This window comes from Clinocottus analis, unplaced genomic scaffold (assembly GCF_023055335.1).
Source record: "Clinocottus analis isolate CAN_PGR_092001 unplaced genomic scaffold, fCliAna1.0.p SCAF_6, whole genome shotgun sequence".
Taxonomy (NCBI): Eukaryota; Metazoa; Chordata; class Actinopteri; order Perciformes; family Cottidae; genus Clinocottus; species Clinocottus analis.
Genome location: NW_027176218.1, coordinates 17,995,162 through 18,021,985, shown reverse-complemented (window position 1 = coordinate 18,021,985; position 26,824 = coordinate 17,995,162). Strand labels below are relative to the sequence as shown.

General features: G+C 40.3%; 1 protein-coding gene across 2 annotated transcripts; it reads left to right on the top strand.

Annotated features, from left to right (window-relative positions):
- The first annotated feature begins 906 nt into the window (after positions 1 to 906).
- Positions 907 to 26,490, top strand: nup93 (nucleoporin 93). Of its 2 annotated transcripts, XM_068602865.1 has the most exons (22): positions 907 to 1,031; positions 1,808 to 1,990; positions 2,677 to 2,794; positions 12,770 to 12,832; positions 14,649 to 14,777; positions 15,767 to 15,841; positions 17,028 to 17,120; positions 17,267 to 17,406; positions 17,554 to 17,686; positions 17,954 to 18,111; positions 18,220 to 18,385; positions 18,543 to 18,636; positions 22,270 to 22,461; positions 22,553 to 22,679; positions 22,879 to 22,951; positions 23,358 to 23,402; positions 24,586 to 24,702; positions 24,829 to 24,947; positions 25,080 to 25,197; positions 25,595 to 25,678; positions 25,770 to 25,898; positions 26,155 to 26,490. In XM_068602865.1, exons 2-22 carry the CDS (start codon positions 1,812 to 1,814, stop codon positions 26,263 to 26,265), a joined length of 2,463 nt encoding a protein of 820 aa, XP_068458966.1. In that variant the 5' UTR covers positions 907 to 1,031; positions 1,808 to 1,811; the 3' UTR covers positions 26,266 to 26,490. The 2 variants fall into 2 exon arrangements, with proteins under 2 accessions (XP_068458966.1, XP_068458967.1); XM_068602866.1 differs by lacking the exons at positions 907 to 1,031; positions 1,808 to 1,990; positions 2,677 to 2,794 and adding an exon at positions 8,066 to 8,338 and having other exon boundaries at positions 26,155 to 26,489.
- Positions 26,491 to 26,824: the final 334 nt, after the last annotated feature.

Genomic DNA, 26,824 nt, shown 5'->3' with positions numbered 1-26,824 from the left:
GGTGAAGTGTTGCTTAACATGCTGACCCTGAACATTTAAAGTGTAAAAAGAGTTCAACAAATTTGGATGGCTTTGACGTGTTGGATCAATAAAGAAATTTTGTTTTACTCTGCCATCATCCAGTCTGACCTCTGCTCTTCCATCACTATGGGGTTTGGATCGTCCACCAAACAAGACAGAGCCAGAGTGCAACGGATCGTCGGGTCTGCAAAGAGAACTATTGGTTCCAGCCTGCCCTCCATCCTGGACTTGTACACCTCCAGAGTAAGGAAGCGTGCTGGAAAGATCACTGCAGACCCCTCACACCCTGGACACAAGCTGTTGCAACTCCTCCCCTCTGGTAGGCGCTACAGAGCACAGTACGCCAAAACCACCAGACACAAGAACAGCTTCTTCCCACTGGCCATCAGCCTGATGAACAATTGAACAATTAATCAGACACCTCCATCTGCTCTATCGGCACTGTCTGGACCACTGTTTACTGTTTTTCTGTTTTCTTTAATGCATTTTTTGTCTTTTTTATTTGTATCTTTTGCTTATTGTATACAAGTACGAAAAGCAAAGTGAAACCGGCGTCAAATTCCATGTATGTGAAAATTTACATTTCCATTAAAACTAATTCTAATTCTGAAATGCATCTCCATGATAAAATATTTTCTTACGATGAAACAGTCATCAATAAAAGATATAACTTTTACAGTGGTTGTACTACATAAAAACCTAGAATCACATTTTGTAGAACCACTAAAAACCAATACCCTTGAAATTAAACCACAGAAATGAGAGTTCCAAGTCAAGACCTCCCGTCCACTTGGCGGAGCAGCGAGAATCGTCACACCTTTAAGAAGGCGAGTGACTTCCGGTCCAGGCTGGGTCTCGTCCAATCAGCTTTGACTCCAGAAGTGCCGGGCCAACTAACACATTTCATGCATGTTGCCCGTTACATCTGTTGAGCTACATTGAATCAACTGCGAATACATTCACCCTAGGGGTACGGGCAGCACCATACTAACGTCAGTCCCACACAACAGGTATGAAGTCTGTCTGTAATCAAACGTTAAGATTTTTTAAAAGTTATTAAGCACCTGTGAGCATGCGAGAGAAGCACTAGCCATTTAGCCCGCCAGCTAGCTCTGTAGCGCTATTTATTATGACACAGAGCTAACTAGTGGAGCAAACTCAGCTGGGCCGGAAAGGAAAACTGCCTAAACACGAGTATCATCATCATGGTTGTAACTCTGCTTGCGAGTTTGCTCTTTACGACAACTCTTGTTGCCAAAAGTAAGACGAGTTTCTAAACTAGCTAGCCGATGTGCTAGCTAGTTCAACTCAGTGCGCGCGCGCTGCACTTGTCATGTTGTTTGTGTTAGCTGTCAAAATATCTTCTGATATTAACCTGTATATGGGCTACACGTATTCAGTTTAGTCTATAAACTAAGTGGTGAAATGAAACGCAGAAGGGTCCCTATGAAGGCTGGAGGTCAGATATATAGAGGTGTGTTTGTCTCTGTCTGTCTCTCTCTGTGTGTGTCAACACAAACAGAAAAAAGTATTAAAAAACAAAAAGTATTGCCCAGACAAGGTATTAGGAGCAGAGTGAATGTCACCAAACCTTTTTAGTTTTCATATGAAGTACTTTATTTGACCATAAGTAACTACTGTTAACCCAGTATTTATGTAAATGCTCAAATTGAAGCGGAGAGTTGTCGTTTTTAAGGTCATCGTTTTGATCTCTCTCTCTCTCTCTCTCTCTCTCTCTCTCTCTCTCTCTCTCTCTCTCTCTCTCTCTCTCTCGCTCTCTCTTTAGAGGTATGGATGCAGAGGGATTTGGGGAGCTGCTGCAGCAGGCAGAGCAGCTCGCCGCCGAGACTGAAGCCGTGTCAGAGCTGCCGCATGTTGAAAGGAACCTCCAGGAGATCCAGCAGGCAGGAGAGAGGCTTCGCTCTCGCACCCTGACCCGCACCTCGCAAGATGCTGCTGACGTAAAAGCGTAAGGATTATGTCCCATGTTCATAGTCATGCCGTACAGTCTTCAGTCAAATTCTCTGTTGTTCCTGTATAGTGTTCACAAGACATATACAGGTTGTAATAAAATACATCTGCTTCCATAAGAAAACAGTTTGTCGTTTTAAAATTACTACTCACCTTCCGCTATGGTGTGTCCTTTTCATCCTGGTAATAATGTATGGCAACATTTTGAAATGAAATTTTTATAAGCCGTATAATGTTCTTCTGATTGACTTATCTTCATCTTGGAAATCTACATATTTGTTACATGGTTGAATGGATTGGCCATAGATATAATATTACGAGTACAATTAACTGTCAAATTGTTTGTGACATTTTTAATGCATTTCAAGTTTTTTTTTAACTGATCCCCTGTGAAACATCTGCACAACACAGACTTCTTGTTTAAGAAATCTGTCATAACAGATTTTGTCTTTTAAAAATACCATGTATTTGATAATTTTGTTTTATTGTGCTTGTAAATGTCCAAACACAAACCCTGTGTAATTGGTTTGGAGCTGCCATGATCTTTGGCCAATGGGTAGCACTGCAATAATAGTAGCAATGCCTCTAGTGACCTCTAGTGGTTGTCAAGCAAAACTACAGGTTTTTATCAGTCTTTGTTAAGTCCATTCATTAATTCTTAACACCTCTCTGTCTTATTCTCAGGTCAATCCTTCTTGGTTCCAGAGGTTTAGACATCTTCCACATCTCTCAGAGGTTGGAAAGTCTGAGTGCAGCCACCACTTTTGAGCCCCTGGAGCCGGTTAAAGACACCGACATAGAGGTATGAATGACCTAAGAGGCCACAAGTCCAACTGGGTGCTAGCTTTGTGGTCTCATGACACCTTCCTAGATTGCTTCATCAAAGATAGACTCACAAACATGGAGTGTTTTTTTGTGAAAATGCTATCAGATATCAAAGCAATAGAGAAAATAACAGCTCGAAGAAACCATCTTTGGCTGAGCATACGCTGTTTAGACATTGGCTTGCTGGGAGATTGTGTTCGCCAGATAACCGTAACAATAATTAGCTATAGTTGAGAAGATCTGATCTTAGTGTTACTTTATGTTAGTGGATGTTTCTGGAATAACAGATCTCAATACACAGGAATCTCAATTAGTTTGTTGTTTCATGGAGAAATAGGCTTCCAGCATGAAAGGCTTCTTTTTCTTTCATTTTTTGCGAACAGTAGCGAAAGATTATTCTGGTCATGGAAGGTCTGATGAGCCTTTATGATGACACACATTGTTTTGAAGGCTACGCTGTGATTGTGTTGATCCACACCTGAACTGTGTCGGAATAAAGTCACATTTTTTAGTAGATATGTAGCTTGTACTCTTCTCATGGTAAGTCCAGCGTAAGAAGCGAATAAAGTGGTAAAATGATTAGCTGGTGGGCAGCTTTAACTGTGAAGCAGGTGGAAGTGTTCCATTAGGATTAACAGAATCTTAACGGTTCATAAGCAGTGTCTCGAGTGATGTCGTTCTAGTGGCGGTTGGGGCTAAAGACCAGAACCTCCTGGACTTGTCTGCTGCGCACTGCGCGCAACTCAACTTTTATACTCAAACATCTCCGCGACGTATTGAGTGGCGTAATAATCGTGCGACACAACAAAACGATAATGAAAAAATAATTCGCTGCCAACTTTTTTAATAATCGATTTTTATCCATTCGTTGTTGCAGGCCTAATTTACGTTGCATAATTCCTGACAATGCTTCACTTTGTAGTGACTCAACAAGGCTATTTCCCACTTCACCTTTTTCTTCCACTTGATACAGCTTTCATTTTTTTCCCTGTCTTCACCACAGCTTACTCCCTCTGCATTTCCCTGAGCTCCATCTGTTTCTCCATTCTTTTTTTACACTGCATAATCCTCTCCCTATATCTGTTCTTTTATCTCTCTCCATCCCTTCTATTCTCTCTGACCTCTTCAGCCATAGATGTGACATCATTTTGTCTCACTCTTTCTTACTCTCTCAATAGACCACTTTCTGCCTATCATTCTGTTACATTTACTAATTTTTCATTCCTCTTGGTCAGCCGGATGTATGCTAGCCTGGGTGGGTTTGACTGATTGACTGGAAGAGCACTTAGCTTCTGGCAACGTAGACACACACAGACACTCCCTCTCTACTCTCAATCTTTTGCCCTTATTGGCTTAAAAGAAGACCGTACATTAATGCTTCATTTCAGAAGAAATGTGTAATATCTCAGTTACTCTGCTGTGTTACATGAAAAAAAACACAGCTTTTTAAAAAAAAAAACAACCCAGGAATATGGTGAGATCAGTTGAGATATTTGCATTGTATTAGAAATTAATCTCTTTAAGGTGGTGAAAGTGGTGAAATGAGCTGCTTTGCCTGACAATATTTTAACCTTGGTTTCAGTCAGGATATTGTGATGCTATACTTTGTACTGGGCTGAACTATACCGATTAGTATTTTAAAAATGTTATATACCTCATGTACATATATGGATGAGCAAAAAAAAAAAATAGTATTTCTACTTTTTCTTGTCACTAATAATAAATAATAAATTTTTATATATATATATATATATATATATATATATATATATATATATATATATATATATATATATATATATATATATATATATATAGTGCTTTTCTAAGTACTCAGTCACTTCACATAACAGTTAAAATATCCTAAAAGACAAACAATAAAACAAATAGAATAATATAAATGAAAAGCAGTAAGAGCACACAGTCATACATAAAAGAGGTGAGTTTTGATTTGTGATTTGAATGTGGGGAGGTCAGAGCAGTCACGGATGAGCTTGAGGAGCGAGTTCTAGAGGGAGGGGGCGGCTACAGAGAAGGCTCTGTCACCCCATGTCCGGTGCTTGGTCCTATGGGGGATGGACCGGAGGTTGGCATCAGAGGAGTGGGGCTAACGGGTTGGAGTGTGGTGGGGAAGCAGGTCAGTGAGGTAGGAGGGGGCCTGATTGTGGAGGGCTTTGTGAGTGAGGAGAAGTATTTTGTAATAGATGCGTTGTGGGACGGGGAGCCAGTGGAGTTTCTGTAGAACAGGGGTGATGTGATCGTGGGTGTGGGTGAACAGGCGGGCAGCAGAGTTGGGAATGTATGTGAATTTATTGAGTATTTTGGATGTTGTGCCATAAAGAATGCTATTGCACTAATAAATTCTAGAGGTGATGAAGGCATATGTCGGGGTCTCGGCAGCAGAAGAGGAGAGTGATGGGCGGAGACGGGCAATGTTTTTTAAATGAAAGAAGGCAGTTATGGTGAGGTGTTTAACATGGTGTTGGAAAGAGAGGTTGCTGTTAAATATGACTTTAGGTCCACTCAACATCTCTGACTAGATGGCCAAAATGGAGGTGATTTATAAATCTAATAAACTGGCTACTGGTACTTTGGGAATTTATTTTTCTAATTAAGATCATGAGATGATACACAAACAGTAGACTCTAATTGCAAATTGTAACTAATTGTGACTCTAATCTCACTGAGCGTATTTGGCTTCATGACAAGGAAACAGAAAAATTAATCGTACTCAAGAGGCCCGTTCAGCAAGAAAGAACACAACAACACGGAAAGCTTGTGGTGAATTCTGTTGTTCTGATCAACACCAAGCAGCAAAGTAGCCCACTGTGGTCCCTCCTTCTGATCTCCATTTTCATCCTGCTGGGAGAGGTTCAGTCACTTTACGTCGCCAAATTCACAGAGGAGAGGTTAATTGGAGCTGAGATGTTACAAGACGGCAACTCTGTCCAGGGTTGACATTCAACTTGTCTTCAGAAAACAAAAGTGTTTGTTACAGTATGCTTTAAACACACAATGTTACACACTGTAATATTCATGGCACTGTAAAGGCCAGTAGTTAAATGTTTGCTCTCAAATGAAATTCACATACTGTATCACATTTTGCCACATATCTTGAAAGAAATCCTTGTATGTGAAAGATGCAACATTTCAGATGTGTGCGTGTTTGGCATGAATGAGCTGATGCATGTGCCTCTGTGGGTCCTGTGTGGAACTTACACACGCACACACCCCCGCCCCCCTCTGAGGGCATTGATGCATGACTGATGTGTCTGTATGTATTGCTGAACATAAAGGAGAGAGGTTCTTACTATATGACTTACTTTAAATATATCTAGACAGAGTCATAGGAGTGGTTAATTATGTCCATGCCATTTTTTTTTTTTTTAATTTAGGTTTTCATCCTGTTTCTCTCGTGTATAGTCAAAACGTGGATACATTTATGCCTTGCCCCATTGAGATTTTTCAGCTCAAATGGAGAGCAAGCAGATACTCCACAATACTGTCACACAGTTATTTCAGTGAACACTATAGAAAATGTAAATCATCATTTTACAATGTGGTCTAAATGGATAAACACCCGTTAATGGTTATCAGGCTGTTTGTCCTCATTGTCCTAAAGACTAGTATTTGCACAGCACACCTTATAGAGTTTGTTATCATTCTGTTTTGACTGACAGAGTTGTGGTTCTTGACAGTACACATCCCTGCATGCGTGCATAGATGCATGCATGGAGGGATGTATGCCTAAACAAGGAGTGAGATGGAAGCAAACTAGATGCTAACAGCTGTCATCGCCACATAGTAGACGTTTTTACATCCTTCCTAAATCATTTTTTGATGATCTGCCAGGTTGGCCTTAGCATCATTTGTTCTCTATGTTGGTAGTTGTCATGGGGGAATCGCTTTGGGGTGAGTTCTGTGTTTTCTGTCTCATAAAATATTATGTACAATGGTATTACAAATATATAGGGAGGCTGAAACCAAGAGAAAAGAGGAGATAAAAAGCAGCTGAAGAGGATGGCAATCAAATGGAAAAATATGGACCAAAAAAAAAAAATACATTTAAAACGTAGAATTAGAGGGCTCGCTGCAGTGCTGGTAGAAAAAATGGCGACCGGCTGCATTTTTTTTATGTCGCTGTGTCCTCATCTCACTTTTCACTGTTCCATCTTTCTCTGCCAGGGCTCTCTTTCTTTTTCCTCACCTCAGCTGGTCCCTCTCCTTACTCTCTTTTTCTATTTTACTTTTGCTTCTCTCCTCTCTGCCTTTTTCTCCCTCTCCCATTTATATCCTTTCTCTCTCTTGCTTTCTCTTCTCCTACCCTCCCCAATGCCACACACACACACACACCCCTCAGCAGTGATGGCATGCGTTCAGCGGATGCAGTTGGCTGAGCCCAGAGCATCTGCTGAGATAGACGAACACCACCGACATTGCTTCACAGGATGTGTGTGTGTCGTGCACATGCTCCTCGTGCTGTGTTTGCGTGCCTGTATCTGTGTCAGTCGCGATCGATTGCTGGCATAAACTGTCTACCCGTGTGCTCATGAATGAATGTGTGTGTGTGTGTAGCATGGATCTGGCTGCACGTGGGCGTATTCATTCTCATCTTGTCTGTGCTGGCCTGCACATATGAAGACGGCTGTATGGCCTGTGTGTGTGTGTGTCATGTGCATAAGTCTACACAAGTGTGTAATAACTTGCTTGCTTTGTGTGTGTGCTCTGATAGTAGACCTACATATAGGAATGCCCCCCCACCCACCCTCGGCTTCCCACATGTTCCTCCCAAACCCTTCATTAACAAAACATGACCCTTAAGAGCATGATTAGCCTCATTTCAAGACAGGATGTCGGAAGCCATCAACCGAGGGGAAAAAATCCATTACTATAATTGCATTGAGCTGAGGGAGGGAGGGAAGAGGGAGGGGAAGAAAGGAAGGATGCATAGATGGATAAAAAAAGAAAGAAAATGAGTGGGCTTGAGGGAGGGAGGAGGCGGAGAGCCATGAGAGATGCTGGGATGAAGTGAAGGAGGGATGGAGAGAGAGAGGTTGGAGGATAAGGAGGGGGGGGGGGGGTGCTAGCGGATGGTAGGAACTGATTCTATATTAATCCATAGTTCCTTCTCATGGATCCCCCCCGTGTCTGAGTGCTCAGTTGGTACGCCCCTCCGACAATAAAACCACCACCAGTGAGTCTTGATGTGGCACTTTCACTCGGCACTCCAGCACATGCACAAGAGTCACCGGCCTGCCTTCAAAACAGGGAAAGGCTGCAAGCGAAGCACCATGCCGGTTCGACAGGGCACAGGGAACACGCCCCAGCATGGCGTCCACTGCTGCTGCCCTGGCACAGTAACAAGGAGGGATGGAGAGACAGAGGGGCGAAGCAGGTCTGCCAGGCTGTCAAAGCCCAGATACCTGGGCACAGACAAAGAAACGAAAAAACTCACTTTTTTTTTTTACTCTTTGCTTGCCTTATCCTGTCTTCTCATCTGTCAGTCTGGGGCTCAACATGAGTGAGTATTGCTTATACACTTAGATATTCACACCCACTCACTGACAGGCATGTGTTTTGCCTGTCACACTTTTTTCTCACCTGTCTCTTCCTGGGTTCTGTCTGTGGACACAGACAATGGCGATGATGGTATAAAAAGGCATGTTTATAATTGGCAAACATTACTGTCAATACACACAAATGTGTGTGTGTGTGTGTGTGTATATATATATATATATATATATATATATATATATATATATATATATATATATATATATATATATATATATATATATATATATATATATATATGCTGTAGTACTTTACATATGTTTTATTTTGTACAAAAAGTGAAGGGTGTGGTTTCACACACACACACCCACACTAGTCGGCTGATTTTGTCATGGCATATGAGGACAGAAAGCCTCCCACTCGTACTTTCATGATGAGGAGCAAAGCTCACTGTCACCATTCCCCCTTTAACTGCTCTTTGACTGTGTCCTTATGTAGCCTTTCGATTCCTCGAAACCATTTATCTTTTCATCATATTTTATACTGTCTAATTAGCCATATGAAAAGGGTGAAAAATCTGACTTGCTGATTTCCCCAAACATTCTGTGAGATTGCAGTCAGACGCAGACAGTGTGACTATCTTGACCGAAGGCTAATAGAAAGAGGGCCTGCGTGTGCCGGCACAGAGAATGCGCACATGCATGCATGTGAACATACATATTCGAAGACTCGCGCTCGCATGAATTCCAAAAATGTTAAATGTATGATTTGCCTTGAGATCTTTGTTATGGATAATAGCAAAAATTTGAGAAGCAAATTTGGAATTTCCATCCGTTTTTTTTTTTCTTCAAATAAAGGCACACTAGCCCTCCATTCTACCCTCTTTACCCAGTTCAGCTTTTATTTATGCACATCTGCCATTTCTAATTCACAGCAATGAAATGTTTTTTGATTTATCACTCGTTATATTTGTTTTTGTTCCTGTTCCTGTAAAATCTGGGCTGTCTGGCCAGCAGGCTGTGGGTGTTCACAGTGGGCTGCAGATCTCTGAGGACACACAATACAGGGGTGGGGCAACTAGAAACGTACATCTTTAGATACACCTATTGCCAAGCACTGAAATAATCCTTGCCGTTATCTTCTGCTTACATGTATTGCTTTTTTTCAGGGCTCTTTGATTCAACGCCATTGTATGTTAATTTTTTCCAACCGGGAACGAATAAAATGCGGAATTGAAGCATCAGCAGTGTTAAGTCGGAGTGAAATTCTGGGTACAGTTTGTGTCGGACTAAATAACATGCCAATCCCTTTCCGCTGTTGAGTGCAGATCCTAATTACACACGCAGCAGTTGTGACGTTGACGTCAATATTCTCGTGTCTTTTTGTGATGAATCCTCTGAATTCAATAAAACTGGACAGAATCCTTACAGGGCAACAAAGTTTGTAACAGTAAAAAAAAATATTATTTAGTTCCATTTTTTTATTTAGTAATGTCGGATATCTGTGACATTTCTTGTTTTGCAAAGAGTTAAATTACATTTCTGGGGGAAAGCAATATTAATATTGTGAAAGCAAAGAGCATTTGCATTTCTGACGAATGGTAATGTTGGCCACAGCGCCTTTCTAAGTTATTAATTTACATTTGGCACAAAGAAATGTTGCATAGGCAAAGCTGTTGGCAGCACAAGTGCAGCTGTCAACAGGCAACTAAGTGACAGCAATGAAGCAAAAATGCTGAGGCCACTACCCGGCAGTCATTAAGTGTTGCCCGATGCCATCAATGCTTTAAGCCCCTCCCACATCTTTCTGGAGAAGATGACCGTCTCATTTCATCTCCAATTTTCTGGCATAACAGTTAGTCATCACCAATGAGTAATGCAACCTCATGTTCTCTTGTAGTTCATATATCCCATAAGCTTCTGTTACAACCTTTTTTAATGCAGCTCTCCAGTGAGTGTTGACCTGAGCTCTCCTCTGGTTGGAGTGGTTAAATTTAAAGCTATTCTCAGCATCTCCTGGCGGTAAATGTGAGAGGGATGGTATAAAGGATCGGGCCAGAGGGGTAAATGGGCATGTTGATGAGAGAGGAACTTAGTTTCCTGCTCAATTTATTCAAATAGACTAAAAGTAAGAAGCATTTTACCAAGTAAGACCTTTTAGTTGTAGCCATTGTAATGATAGATAATGCCATGCAACTGTTAAAGTAAAAATGGCCTTACAAAGGAACCTCTGAGTTTTAGCAAATTTAATGTTGCGAGAGGACTGCAGTAGAATGGTCCCACAACATAAAAACTTGAGTCTTTAGCTCAGACTCTGCTATAGTTTTGAGCTAAAGATGTAAAGAACCTTGATTGGTCATCTTATTGTTATGTTAGTGCGTCTTTATGACCTGAATGATTGCTTTTTCTTTTCTAATTTCTAAAGACGCATCACTGACCTATTTCAAGTAGCAGACTGCCGTCCACTGTCACTGAACAAGATAGAGTTCAAAGTGGTCCACCCCTGTATTGTGGTTTCCTCCTCTTCTCACTAGGGCACTTCATTGTCTCCTTCTATCTTGCACATTGATAGAATAATGCATGATGGGCACGTTAATTGGACCAGCCAGATCATACTTTCACATCACACTTTTCTAGCATTAATGAGCTTTCCATGCAGTAATTATCAGTTCCTTTGGTATTGACATTGTTTCAAGAAGTTACTTATCCTCACAGTGAATCCTTTCTACTTCCAATTTGCTCTCTTTTGTCTGAAGCGAGGGATGCAATGACAGACAGAGGTGAAGGCTAAGAGCTTTGAAAGGAAGGCTGGAGGTAAGGAATAACACTCAAATAGGCAGAGCAACGAGCAGGTGGGAAGGATAGGGAGAAAGGAGAACAAGCTCAAAGGATCCTAGGTACTTGATACACAAAGACAATATGGTGCTGGAAATGTCACCAGTGAATTTAAATGCTATTATCTGACTGAGGGAAAGGCTATTTCCACCACCATAAAAGGTTATTGTGTCAGATGGTTATATAAGCTAACAGTGCAACCCAGCGCTGGATTTTGATTGCATTTTAAGGAGCAACAGTATTCAGCAGCAATAATTTTAAATGTCCAAGCTCGTTATAGTTCAAGCAACAGCAAAGCGACATAGACGGGGAAATTCCTTTGTGTTCAATTTGTGTCCTCAATTTATTTTTTCAAAGTCCTTTATGCCAAAGACTGCCAAGGAAGATATATGTGCAGTACGTGTGTTATCAATGTGCTAAGTAACTCAAAATGCTGATGTAAAAGATAATCATGCTGTTATTGGTGTTGTAATTTTTTAGATCTTGTGGTCCAAGATGATCTAGGACCACATCTATCTACAAACAGATTTGTTAATCTATTTGTTAAAGTGCAATTAATCAATGAACAGTACAACATATCTTTGTGAAATTTTACCCAGGTTCATAGTTTTGCTTCTACTTTTATTGTAATGTATTTTCTTTTATTTCATGTTTGACATGATCTTACCTGTTTTTTTATGTACAATTCTGTCTCCTCTTGGTATCAAACCGGATGTACCTCTGAATATAGAACCAAAAGCATTCCCGTGCTTTCCCGCTTGAAAAAGGTTCTTTAGTCAATATCTCTTAATAAAAAGATGATGTGACTTTTTTGTCCATGGCCCTGACTCATTCGCAGCTAAAGATCTGTCATTGTCCCTCAGTTAAAATGCTGCTCATGTCATGGTGTTCTGCACAGGAAAGAACCGATTTCTTACGTCGACTTGTATTTTTTGATACTGTAATGCTGCCACTGATCCACTTTGGTGTTTGTCAGTAGCGAATTGCAGCAACCATTTTGGTGCTTTCTCAAGATGTCTGCCCATTCGTGCTCGTCAGCGCTCACTGACTTTCCCTCCAAAGAGTGCTGCCGTGCTATCTTCTGTATACTACAGTTGTTATAGAAGCACATTTTGCTCAATTCATAGCTCAGGTCGTGTGTCTATAAGATAAGTCGTTATATTATTAGTTGACTCAAATGTAAATCAATAGGATTTTCATAGGAAGGACCAGAGGAATGGGCTGTATGTATGCAGGGGCAGCCATCTTGAGAGGACTTTAAAATGGAGGCCGACTGCTGTAAACTTGTGTGTGAAAAGCAAAGACGCTTGTCTGTACACATGTGTGCGTGTATAGTGACCAAACATTTTCTTAATCCTGCCGTGAAGCTGCACATGTCGAGAGAGGATGGGAAATAGAAAAGCAGCGTCTCTCTCCGATCGAGCAAATGATGGTGCACCTGCAAAACCGGTCCCCCTAGAACTCTGCATGCAGTTGATCTCTGATTCATTTTGCCCCTAATTTTTGAGCTAATATCTCCTGCTTTCTCTCTGCGTTTGTCTCGTCTCTTTTTGTGTGTTTGTCACGCGTCTCTGCATCTCTCTCTGTCTCTCTCTCGTCCACAGGGCTTCTTGAAGAATGAGAGGGACAACGCCCTTCTGTCAGTCATTGAGGAGTCTCGCCGCAGGGTCAGTATCTGCCTCGTGTCTGATTGCGTCGCGGGTGGAAATAGAGCTGCGGATAAGTAACAGAATCTAAATTCTACAGTGTGGGGAAATAGATCAGGCCTATAAAACCTATATCTCAGATCTAAATAACAATTTGTAACACATGATATTGTTCACATTTTAAAGGACAAGATGCAGTAATTGGGCTCGTCACATACAATACTTTTTCTTGATATGTCCCATATTTAGTTTTACAAAACCAGATGAATTCTCAGCATGGCAGTGTGTATGAACATTAACACATCACAATATAAAACCACTTAAAATCCCAATGTTTAGTCATTGCAGCTCACTGCGGTCTAAAAGTCCTTCTGGTGTGAACCTTCAGGGAACGGTTTTGAAATGGCTTCCCTGATGTGCAGAGCTAATAGGCCCCGCGTTTAATTAGCTGCCGTTCCCATTATCTCTCTTCTCCCTAAGAGACAAAAAAAGGACTTGTGTGCAAGGGTGGACAACTCAAATGCTCTGATTAGGAAGAAAGCGGATGTTAAAGATGTTCTTGCAGATTCCTATCTTGACTTCTGTACCTTTCAAGTCACATGAAATGTGTGCTCTTCGCCCGCTGAAGGGCACATTTAGTCTCAGCAGTCACTTGCCATGAATATGATCTTATTCAAATGTAAAGCCTTTAGATTTTTAAAGTAGAAAGCTATATAAATATTTGAGAAATGCAAAAATCGGTTGACAATTCAATTCAGGTCTTCATAAACAGGTTTTTTATAAGAATCTCTTAAATGTGATTGTTAAGCACTTGGTAATATATATATATATATATATATATATATATATATATATATATATATATATATATATATATATATATATATATATATATATATATATATATAATATACTTAGTGGGACACTTTACAGTTAAAACAGTTCTGTTTGTTTTGGTCCACAGATTAGGAATGTAATGAAGACACTTATTTTTGAATGATTTGTCATTTCTGCACTGAAACTTTATTGCATCATAGTTTTTGACAGACTGTCAATCGGCAACTCAGAAATGTTAAAAGTAAACGCTTTGACGTTCAGGCAGTGACCAACTTAACCAAGTAAATGTTGGCTTTAGTCTACATTTGTGTCTCCCTGAACTGGAGATTGGAAAGATTCAATTATCCCACGTTCCCATTACCTCACTTTGCGTCTCTGTGGAGATTTAAAATAGAGGCACTGTGTCCTAATGGAGTAGTACAATCATGACCGGGTTCTGCTGCTAAATTTGGTGCGTGTGTGTCATATATATTCTTTATTTAATCAAGTAAAAGTCTCAATGCAATTAGAATCTATTTTTCAAGAGTGTCAAAGAGGGTATGAGATTTCCCCAGCCAGAAAAAAAACCTAAAGCACAATGGTATATAGTCTTTAACATTTTTAGGCACTAATTAGGTACATTCATAGAGCTCACCGTAATCCAATGAAGGTAAGGGGGAGGGGAGGTATTAAAGCAAACGTATCCTTGCCTTAAGGGGGAACAGGATTTTATTTCTATAAAAGAAACCTCATTTTTTTTTCAAACTTTCAGATTCTAAACAAAGTTTTCAATGTGTGATTAATAATAGCGAAGGTAGTAACCAGGGGCATTTAGCAAATCTCACATTTTTTGATAATGGGTGCATAAATTAGTCACATGACATGTGCACCTAGCATGCGAGTCATGGCATAATGTTAGTTATTTAAATGATATATCCAATCCAAATGCGTAAAATGTACTAACATGTGTGCAGTAACAAGTTGAGTATAATTGGATTCATGTTTCTTTGCTCTGTTTCAGACGTTCCGGATGGCTGAAGAGTATCACCGTGAGTCCATGCTGGCGCAGTGGGAGCAGGTGAAGCAGAGAGTGTTGCACACTCTACTCGGAGCAGGAGAGGACGCGCTGGACTTCAGTCAAGATGTGGAGGTACGGGAGACATAACACAGAGCTGCTTTAGGAGGAAGGACCTCTACAGCTTAATCTAACTTTACCACAAAGAGAGACTTAGATAACACTGTTTTACTTTATGGGAAAGCTACTTTTGCAGAGCTGCTGGGACTAATTTAAAGTTAATATTCCTTATGTTGATGAGAGCATGTTATCTTGGTAAATCAGCTAATTTTAGGTTTCCCCATGGACCCAGCTCTGCACAGACTCTCCACCGTTTGACTAGATCTGTCATAAATAATTAATAAGTTTCCTAAAACAAGATGCCGGCCCATCACTGTTTCTTTTTTAACATCAAAGATGCCAGAGGAAATGTCTATTTTTTGTCATTTCTCCGTATTTGAGATTTTACTGCCAGAGTGTGTCTGTTTTCCACTTTCTCGTTTACTATTAAATAACTAAATTCTAAGTTATTTTAAACCCGTCTGTTTGCTTCTCAGTTTGTCTATAACATAGTGATTGTATCAAAAATAGGTGACCTCATTTTAGTGACTAAAGTTGTGGACTGTAACAGATTGCTACATTAATATAACATTGTACGTACATTCTGTGAAAAAAAAAACATTCAGCAATAGTGTCATTTATTTTCCATTTATGTTTCTAAACATCTATATTGTAATATATTTATTATCCTGGGCTAAATATGTCTCTCACTGTCTGCTCACTCATCTAAACTAACCAGAATAACTGTTTCATCTGAGTCTCATAGATACTATTTTTATCTTGCTTCTGAACAAAATAAAATACTTTCATCCTGTGTGTCATCCTGCTCAAACCAGTCCCAGAATATTGAGCATAAAAAATAAGATGTATTTTAAATGCTAATTGATTGTCACAATTTAACGTTTAATTGGTACATGATTTGGTGTTTCTATGTTCTAGTGATGTTTAACTTCCTTATTAAAAATGCTTCTTGCCTGTGTGCAGCATATTCATGAAGTCATCTGCTGCCTCTCTGTTTATTGTAGCCAAGCTTTGTGAGTGAAGTGACAGCTCCAGGAAGGAGTGCATTGGACAGCGTGGAGGTGGCCTATGGACAGCAGGTGAGTCGATGTCAGACTGATCATTTTCTTGTACACGGAATAAACTTTGGATAAAAATGAATTGTACAGAAAACTCCAAGGCACTGATTTTATTGTCATGGCATCTTTGGACCTAAAAACAAACTAGTTCAGACGTGTTTCGGCATCAAGCCTTCGTCAGGGAGTGCAAATGTATACTTGATTCAAAATGCCTTCCATCCCCTTTATCGCAGTGCCGTCTCAGGGTCCTTATTTTTTTTTACTCTACCACTGGGGAGCTTCACAGTCAGAAAATCTGAAAACTACATTTGCAGATATTCATTATTTTTACATGAAAAGACAGTTTCTGACAAAGGCTGATATCTATCATACATCCCCTTTATTTACCAGTCAAGTTACAAACATCAGCAGGTTTTTATTATTTTGTTCAAATTAAAGAAAACATTTAACAGTTTATATATTAAACTGAAGGTAAAACATAGCATCCTAAGCATCTTTAGGTACTTAATAAGGCGCTATATAAAATTGTAACTATTAACAGATTATATGTATGACTGTGATAGCTTCGGTCTCATCTTTTAAATAAATTAGCTGTAGAACAGATAAATGTTCATACCAACATCAGTGTGTTAAAACTTAAATCTAAGCAAACTCCACTTCTTTAATTGACGTTAAAGTGAGTTTAACACAAACGTGTAGATGAGTTTGTTTGTGATGCCCTCTTTCTGATTGTCCAGTTAAAATGGGGTCACAGGAAGTGGTAGATCAAACATATTGATTGATTAGGCGATAGAGGGAGGCCTCTGGGTAATTTCTCTTTGTTTCTCTACTGTCCCTCCCTCATCCTATCTGACCTTCTCTGTCTCTCTCTGTTTGTCTCTGCTACACAACGCAGTACTTTAAATGTGGCTTTCCCTCTGACCATGTGTCGACACATTGCATGCGGCGTCATTTGTCTAGTTTTTTTTATCCTCTTTGATGACCTCTTAAACATTTTGATCCTTTTTTTCTTGTTTTTCGTCGTAAACCATTTCACTCGATGGGCATAGTGTTGGCTTTTACTTCTGAATCTGAGGATGGAGTTGTAGGCGGAGTTTATTTTATTTGCAACATTTATTTGCAAATGTAGAACATGAACCTGAACCTAATTGCCAATAAACCCTTTTTACTTCTCTCTTCCTCTTATCACGACGTCGCCTTCCTCCAGATTTACATTTTCAATGAGAAGATCGTGAATGGTCACATTCAGCCTAATCTGGGAGACTTATGTGCTTCTGTCGCAGAAAGCCTGGACGACAAGGTAAGAACATCTGCTATCACCAAGAAGTAGTTGTTTTCAGATTTAATTATTTTGTCCTCTGACAAGATATAGCTTAGTTTGACTATGACAGCTAATATGCAGGTAAGTTTGAGGTAACCGACTGTCGCCCTCTGTATTCCCTTCAGAATGTATCGGACATGTGGCTGATGGTGAAGCAGATGACAGATGTGTTGCTGGTTCCAGCCAAAGACACACTCAAAAGTCGTACCTCTGTGGAAATGCAGATGGCTTTTGTACGCCAGGCGCTCAGCTTCCTGGAGAACAGGTAACTTTGTTTGTTTTTGTTTTCTAAAGTGCAGAGGTCAGGCATGTGTTTTTTCGGATGTCCAAGTTAGCAGCAGGCATACAGTAATTAAAATTTAAGCCGAACCGAACCGTGACAATGAACTTATTTTATGTGTGTCCTCTCCAGTTATAAAAACTACACCATGGTGACCGTGTTTGGGAACCTCCATCAGGCCAGACTAGGTGGAGTGCCAGGAACATACCAAATAGTCCGCAGCTTCCTCAATATTAAACTACCAGGGCCGTTGCCTGGCATGCAGGTAACACGCAGATTCTCAGCGTTTTTTTGAATCTCCCAATAATATAACCGCCTAATTCATTTATTTTATTTTTGGTAAACCTACCAATTGTTTCGCAGCAACATTCTGATTGTGAACAAATCTTTATTGATTTTACATTAGTTTTTTTTTTTCGAATAAGCTTATTTAATGTGGAAGTTAAAAACTAATATAAGGACAGAATCTTTATTTGACATGAGTCGGTGTAATATTGTCACCACTGCATTAAATATCTTTGTGTCTTTTCAGGATGGTGAGATAGAGGGCCATCCAGTGTGGGCTGTGATCTACTACTGTCTGCGTTGTGGAGATCTGAATGCAGCCATGCAGGTTGTGAACAGAGTGCAACATCAGCTGGGTGACTTTAAGACCTGGTTTCAGGAGTACATGAACAGCCCTGACAGACGGTGAGAACCCCGTGGATTCTTGTCTTTATATATGTTGAGATGCACACAGCGGTCATAGAAGGTCAGACTGTATCATCATTTATGCTTCTTGTTTTTTTTTTCCTTCAGCCTTCCTCCGACTTTAGAAAACAAGCTCCGTCTCCACTACCGCAGAGTGCTGAGGAACAGCGCTGACCCTTACAAGAGAGCCGTTTACTGCCTGATCGGGAAATGTGACATCACTGATAACCATGGAGAGGTGGCAGACAAGACTGAGGACTACCTCTGGCTTAAGGTACAGTAGACTTAATTTAGCGCTTTCTCTTTTTGGTTTATTTAAACATAAAGCTGTAGCACACTAGCCAGAGGAGATACTGTCCCAGATAATGATCATCCTTTTAAAGTTCCAAAGCTTGTTTAACAAAGTGTGTCTGTGTTTTTTGTCCCTGCAGTTGAACCAGGTGTGTTTTGATGATGACGGCAGCAGCGCTCCTCAGGACAGGCTGACCCTGCCACAACTGCAGAAACAGCTGCTGGAGGACTATGGTATGGAACTGTGTTTCTGTTTCAGCTCTATAAATTACCACAAATCTTTAAACTTTAGTTTCCCAACATTGTGATGCATCACTTTTGCCTCTCCGCCTGCCCTCCATTCCGCCATAATTTCCTCAGGGGTGCTTGCATGCACACGTGTGCTTGCATGCTGTTACCTGCGGACCACACTATTCTTTGGTTGTTCCTTTGGCTCATTGTAGAGATGATAAAGAAATTGCAATTTTATTGGCCAATTCCAATTAAGCATTTTTTTATAGTCTGACCGGCGATTCTAATTTCCTTTCTAAGAATTATAATTGACAGCAATGCTCCAGAATCCCAGAAAATAATTCAGTCAGTGTAAACTGTCCACAAAATGTTTATCCTCTTTATGATGTATTGTCGTCTGTAGTGGTTATTTGCAAAAAAAAGCATACAATTAAAATGATTAGGAAATACACTATTGTATTTTTATTGAAATACAAAAAATCCTATCTTGACAATAGTGGTTTTAATTCTGTTTTATAAGCTGCTTAGAGCTAATGTTAGGAAGTTAAACAGGTCATACATTTCCTCTTTAATATCTATGTTTTTACGGCTGTGACATCTCCTTCAAGTTTTTTCACCAAAAAGTAAATTTTACAAGATCACATTTTAACACAACATAATAATGTAATATTACATCCCTTTTGCATTCTATTTTCTGACTTTTTGTTTTGTACATTCTGAACTGTACTCTTTAATTTCTGCCATCTAAGTGCTGGTTTTCCTTGTCTTGTCTTTCCCGTTGCTTCAAAATGTCTTTTAACCCTAATCTTGAAGGAAGCCGCAGACAAAAGATGTGTGTATGCACAAAAACCTCAATTTGCAGATGCTGATAAGCCACGTTAGAAAAATATATGTAAACTGAAATTAGTTTTGCAAAATGAGCAACTGGAAACAGCTGGATCTGACAGTAATGATGCTGCGTGGGTGATTTACCAATACTAAAGTAAACGACTATGAATATTTCAGGTTAGTTCCTGAAAGTCATGTTTGTCCTTCAGTTTTGTATGTTGTACTACTGTACCCATGAGCCTCAGCGACTGTATCTATGGACGACAAGCCAGCCTGAATATGACTCAGAGCGGTAGAAAATTCTGAACTTTGTCAAAGTAGTCAGGAACAAAAGTTCATTCGTTTGTGGGAAAATGTGCTAGAATCTGTTTGTGAATTGATTTTTAAACTGCCAAATGTAGAAATAGCAACACAGTTTCTCATCTTTTGTATTTATGATTCAGCCAGGGGAGAACTGCCAGTCACCTGCTGCCTGTGCAGAGAATTAGATTACGCCTCCCGTCACGTCTCTCTATAGGCCTTATCAAATGCCTTTCGTGAAGTTAAAAGAAACAGCTGCAGCTTAAACTCCCATCCAAGCATTCTTCCTCCTGGCTGCATCGCACTGCTTCCCTGACTGCTCTTCAAGAATTCTGTGCCGTTAATGTTTCAACACAATGCATATTACAAGCGGGGATGTGAGGCACACTTTTGGATAGTTCCCCCTCGAAGGCATTAATGGTCTGACACATGGAAAATGACAGAAGTATTTTTAGCATACGATGAACAGGTGTTTAAGGTTTTTATTTGTCACATACTCAACTCAATCTCTACATTATGCGGTGAAATGCTTGTTTGTCTTCCCCAGGACTGTGCTTGAAATATATAATCTAAAAATACAATATTTACTATTTGTAATTATACTAGAGCCCATCTTGTGATAGGATCACACCATCTGCAGATTGTGCCAAGAGTGTGAATTGCCCCTTAAAACTCTCATTTCAATTTCAACCTGTGAAGTTTCATGACTGCATCTGACACTATTGTGACGTTATCAATCTGTCCACAGAAAAAGAAGAGCTTAGAAACAAGATGGCACTCAGCAATGCAAACGCAGCAAGCAAAAAGCTTTACACTCATTGAAAACAATTATCAAAAGCTGCCCCAGGCTGCTAAAATGCACTCTGCCTGATCACGGCCTCCAACAGCCACATGGCTCACACACGCACACACACATGCACACGCACAAGGGGGAGCATAAGGTTATTAGGCCTTTTCTCGCACAGATTGAAAAAGCAGTTTTCTCCCCTGTGTGTTGCCTTCTCCACGGGCCGATCCTGCTCCGTTCTGATAAGACGGTGGTTTTCCTCTCTCAGTAGCCCTCTCTCTCTCCCTCGCCCTCTCTCTCTCCCTCACCCTCTCTCAGTAGCCCTCACCCTCTCTTTCCCACTTCCATTTCCCCTCTCGAACTCTTTCTGCTCATTGGGAAGTACAGCCTGAAGCCACATTCTGTTTTCTCTCATGCTGCTCCGCTCCTTCGGTTGTCTGGCTCGGTGTTCCTTGTTGTACTCCATCTTGCGTCACAGCGGGACGTAAAGCCCAAAGCCCCGTCTGTTCCTCTCGCCTGGGTTCGCTGCTTCTCTGTGCTCTCCTTTTATCCTTTATCCCTGTTTCTCCTTCCACCTGCACTGCCGTTTCCCCTCTTTCCTCCCACTGATTTCTGTCCCCCTTTTCCATCTTCTCTCCTTGCATGTGCATGTCTTCTTTCTCATTTCTTGTTTGTACAATCTGCTGCAGCCCCCCCACACTCTTATCTCACCTCCTTCGTCCTTCTCCTCCTCTTCATCGTTCTCTCCCGCTCTCCGTCTCTCATCCGCTTTCCCTTTTTGAACTAAAGTGCTGTAAGTCTGAGATAAGGCTATAAAATGGCTGACATGGTCCACCCTGTTCTACGCCTCAGCCAGCAAGAGGATTAAGGATTATAATTAAAAAGTAAACTTGATGACTAAGTACCTGCACTTAACAGTACATTTTCTAATTCTTACATGTTAGTTGCCATAGCAACTGTCAAACGTTAAAGTGGCATGTATAGACCCAGAGTTAAACCGCTGTCTTAAATGGCAATTATAGTTTAATGCGTTTAAGTACATTCAATAATGGCTGTAGAAGGGTTTCTATAGTAACTGTCAGATAAACGCTGAAAACCTCAGACATGTGATTTCAAATATTTTCCTTGATTAGACCTTGATCTTGTACAGACTGTATTTAATGCACAGGTCCCTCCTTAATGTTTGCACTCAGTAGTCTTATGCCTCATTTAAACAACACGATTCGGCTTGATTCGGCTCACCTTTGGTGCCGGGTCCTTTTCCTCGCCTCCTCTCCGACTGCAGATGGTAGATCCTCAATGTCTTTCATGCAACTCTCGCTGAATGCTTTTATTGGCAACCAAACAGCCGGCACTCTAGCAGCATTTGGTAATTTTGCATGCTGCCATTCTTTTTAAATAAGTGGGTAATTTGACTACAAAATAAAATAGCTTCGGGCTCGACAGGGCTCGTATCAAAATACAAGTACGAGGTGCAAACCACAACGAAAGAAAAAAGAGCGACTCGATTTGAGTCACGCCGCATCATGCAGTGAAAATGCAGCAAAAGAAAAAAAAGATGGTCACAAATGACTCTAAAAAATTAAATATGTCTGAACACATTTGACATTAAAGGTGTGACACATTTTCTTCATAAATGACATGCTGGTTTAATTAAGGCAGAAATATTTCAACTCTTCTAACCACCTCCTTCTCCCTCTCTCCCGTCGTGTTTCGAACAGGAGAGTCCCATTTTTCTGCGAGCCAGCAGCCCTTCCTGTATTTCCAGGTGTTGTTCCTCACGGCTCAGTTTGAGGCGGCCGTGGCTTTCTTGTTTCGTGTTGAGCGACTTCGGAGTCATGCTGTGCACGTGGCGCTGGTCTTGTTCGAGCTGCGGCTGTTGCTGAAGTCGTCTGGCCAAAGCGCTCAGTTGTGTGAGTGTAATCGCCTTCACTTTGTCGAGTGACGCAGGCCCCCGTGAAAGAAGTTTTCGTGAAACAAAATATGGCGACCTTTTCCCTGTAGTGAGCCAGGAGCCTGGTGACCCTCACATGGTACGCCGCCTCAACTTTATCCGTCTGCTCATGCTGTACACTCGCAAGTTTGAGTCTACGGATCCCCGGGAAGCCCTGCAGTACTTCTACTTCTTACGGCAAGTCATTTTAGACATTTTAACAGTCAGATGAACATCCGGTATTGTGATTTTATCACCCTGTTCCATTCTGACAGTTGGTAAAGGGAGAGTATGTGTGACAAATATTATGAATGAAAATCAGCGATTGCTTTTGTCTCGTGATGTTCACCGTGATGCCTCTGTTTGTAATTCCTACTGCATGTTTCTTCTTCTGCAGTGATGAGAAGGACAGCCTGGGAGAAAACATGTTCATGCGTTGTATCAGTGAACTTGTTATTGAGAGTCGTGAGGTGAGTATTCCCACGTTTACACAGAAACCCTGTGGACAACACCGTTAAAGCAGCCTCAACTAATACCAACTGTGCTGTGTGTCTGAAGAGGGACAGAGCATGTATATTTAATTATTTTTCTTTTGTTCCTGGTCTTGTCGCGGTCATCTTTCGTCCAATACTCCTCTACTTGTTAAACTGTTATATTTAGCTAATAAATAAATGTGTTCTGTTTTTCTGGATTATTCAAGTTTGGGTAACAATAACTTGAATTTATATAATTCTTTGTTTGTTTTTAGCTTCGTAAATATAAGTAGACAAAATGAAAAGACCTTTCATATTGTATGATTCATTTCAGGGCGGTTCTCTGGTTTTACAGTGTATACATTTTTCAATATGGTATTTTTGTCTTTGTCTTTTTTTACAGTTTGACATGCTGTTGGGGAGATTAGAGAAGGACGGCAGTAGGAAGGTAGGAGGATTGTGTCTTTGATCTCTCTATCTCTTCCTCATCTACTCTGTGGTTGTGTTTCTATGAATGCGTGCTTCTCACTCTGCCTCTCTTTGACACTCCCTGTTTATCAGCACTTCGTTCCTCTGTCTCCCAAACCTCCTCACAATGCTTCATAGAAGCCTTTGTCTGCAAATGTTCTCAACATATCTCACTGTGCCTGCAGTGCTCTGCAAAATGTGACGTCTGAGAGTGTTTTATTCCCCTCAAGTCTTACTGATCAATCAAGTGTTGTATCTTTACTAACTGAGCTAATGAAACGCTGCATTATTGTTGAGGTCCTCTACATGAATACATTTTTTGAGAGACATTATATTACAGTATAGGATTGTAAGATTGTCACATTGCCTTTTACATATGTTTATGCTCTAGATCAGTATGATGGTCCTGTTCTTGAAACAGTTGATACGTACTAGGATCAATATTAGTTTAGAATAAAATGTAGTCAGAATCAGTGTTTAGAAAATATATATATATATATATATATATATATATATATATATATATATATATATATATATATATATATATATATATAATTTTTGAGCTGTGTCACAACAATAATTTGCGTTTTTAAAATGCCTTTGCTTAGAAACTACATTTTTTAATTATTTAGGCTTGATGTTTATGATTGCTTAAATTTCAAGGCTGCACTTTTTTTTTAACAGAGCACAATTAAAGGAATGCACAGGAAGCAAAATTCATCCCAAAGGTTGATTTTTATTAGATATGAAAATGTTGATTGTTGTTCTATTACAACAATATAAGTCCAATTGGCATTTGTGGTAGTAAGAAGCTGCAGGATGTGGCTGTTGGTGCCAAAGGGTTCATCAGTCTGTCACTGGGAGCAGATCAGGGCCATGTTCACTGTTTTGGTGATGGTGATTTAGAACGTAACAAGATCTCTTTTCAATCTCTAGAAAAAAGTGATCGTCATAGAATTTCATAGATTTTTATAGATCAGATGTCTGGGTTTTCTAACCTTGCTCATTTAGCTTTTACCTTTTTTATTTGATGATTTAGTTTCACCTCATGTTTGGTTGCTGGAATTAAACCAGCAACTCAAGGATAGTTGCCATCTGCTTAATCATCAAAGCGCTGGTGTTCTCCGTCTCACTCTCATCTTCTCCTCTCCTCCCTCTAGCCTGGAGTCATAGATAAGTTCGCAGGAGACACCAGAGCTATCATCAGTAAAGTTGCTCTGGAGGCCGAGAACAAGGGCTTGTTTGAGGAGGCGGTCAAGCTCTACGAGCTGGCCAAGGTGAGCACACTTATTTCTGTGATCTCTGCGTCAATAGACTGAAACTGTATTTCTGCAAACCTGCCGTTTTCAGCAATTTTGTTTTGAGTCCTCTCACTGTCTTTTTTCCCATTGATCTTTGTCTAGAAGTCAGATAAGGTGTTGGAGCTAATGAACAAGCTGCTGAGTCCGGTCATTGCTCAGGTCAGCGCTCCTCAATCCAACAAGGAGAGGCTAAGAAACACTGCAGTGGCTATTGCCGAGAGGTAGGACACACACACACACACACACACACACACACACACACACACACACACACACACACACCATGCTCTAGTTTAAATCTAATCAAGAGCATCTGAATCTGAAATCTGAATAATTTATTCTTCCCGCTGCAGGTATCGTTCTCAGGGCACCACAGGAGATAAGTGCTTGAATAGTACTTTCTACCTTCTCTTAGACCTGACAACGTTCTTTGACGACTACCACGCAGGTCACATTGACAGAGCCTACGATGTGAGTGTCCCAATACAGAAACCTTTGTCACACACATAGTATGTAATACTATAATTACTATATTAAATTGATCTATGTTGTTGAAAATGTGACGCTTATTTAATTCAGTGTTTCCTTTTATATCATCTTTTAGTACTTTTTATATATCATATATGTAGCCGTGATGTAGTATCGGTGCATATGTTTGATATACAATGCATATTCTTACTATTATTTCATATTTGATTGACCATTTGCAACAGGCGTGGTATGTCACATGTGCATTATGTGTATTTCATATACTGACAAATAGAAGTTTGGGAGAAGAGCCGGGTGCTCGAAACGTTGCGCAGCAGTAAAAGTCCTTTTAGCTGGAGCTCCTCTGTTCATGCCATTCCTCTTCGTATTTCTCTAACAGGTGATGGAGCGTTTAAAGCTGCTTCCTCTCAGTCAGGACAGTGTGGAGGAGAGAGTGGCTGCTTTCAGGAACTTCAGTGATGAGGTGAGATCAAGATCTGAATGCTCAAAAGGGACTTTCAGACTTTCCCACAATACACAGCATTAATTTCTAAACGTGTCCTCTGTATCCCCAGGTGCGCCACAACCTATCTGAAGTGCTGTTGGCCACCATGAACATCCTGTTCACTCAGCACAAACGCCTGAAGGGGGCGGCAGCAGGCACACCTGGACGACCGCAGAGGACCATAGAGGACAGAGATATGGTGAGAAGATGGGCTCTGATTGAGCAGAGGGGCAAACTAACACAGCTGAAAGAGACGGATAATAACTTAGAGCAAGATGAAAAAATCAAATCACTGTCAGTAGGAGAAAACATGTAATGTGTGCTACTATATCTTGTTAGTAATACGCCGGCATATGTGCCAATATTTGCTCAAACCGTCTGATAGGATGTACAGAAGCAGTCTCTTACAATGTTTTAATCTCTATGTGCCCTTTTTCTTCTTCTTCATCAAACAGCAACTTCGCAGTCAGGCCAGAGCTCTGATCACTTTTGCTGGTATGATTCCCTTCAACATGACCGGAGACACCAACGCAAGACTGGTGCAGATGGAATTACTGATGAACTAAGACTCGCGCGCACACACGCACACTCACACAAAGCTACAAACAGAATTATTTTGGCTTTATCAGAGTGTTGCTCTGGTAACCTGGTGACCTTTTTTCTTTTGAGTCATCATTGTGTTAACAGATGCATCCTTATATCATCCATCTGAGTTGTAGTTGTCTGTTGTTGTTTTTTTGTTCTGTTCGCTTTTTTTTTAGTTTTGTTGTTTAATATTTGTATCTTTGATGATTTGGAATAAAAAATAAGTGTACTTTTCAGTTGTCTTTTTTATTTTGAACCACTACATGTCCATTACATCTGCTTTTTGTTCTTCATTAAGCATCCCTTTTTAGAGACATTGTTTTTACAGTAATTGTTGCATGTGCAGAGCAGTCAGTTTTAAAATGTTCCTTTCCGAAGTAAGACAACAAAACTATTCTGCATATATTATGAAACAGAAGTCTTGTATATGTTCAGTCAATGTATCTTTTAAATTGGAGCGTTTATCATGGAAACACGTCAATATAATGTACACTAACTCTCGGAGCTCATCCTTCCAGAGTATGTGTTGATTGATTGTCA

Bases quoted from the DNA above. Each gene is read 5' to 3' on its own strand.
- nup93 (XM_068602865.1), top strand. From the start codon at position 1,812: ATGGATGCAGAGGGATTTGGGGAGCTGCTGCAGCAGGCAGAGCAGCTC. The intron at 24,703-24,828 runs GTGAGCACACTT...ATCTTTGTCTAG, and splicing joins AGCTCTACGAGCTGGCCAAG to AAGTCAGATAAGGTGTTGGA. The intron at 25,198-25,594 runs GTGAGTGTCCCA...TTTCTCTAACAG, and splicing joins ACATTGACAGAGCCTACGAT to GTGATGGAGCGTTTAAAGCT.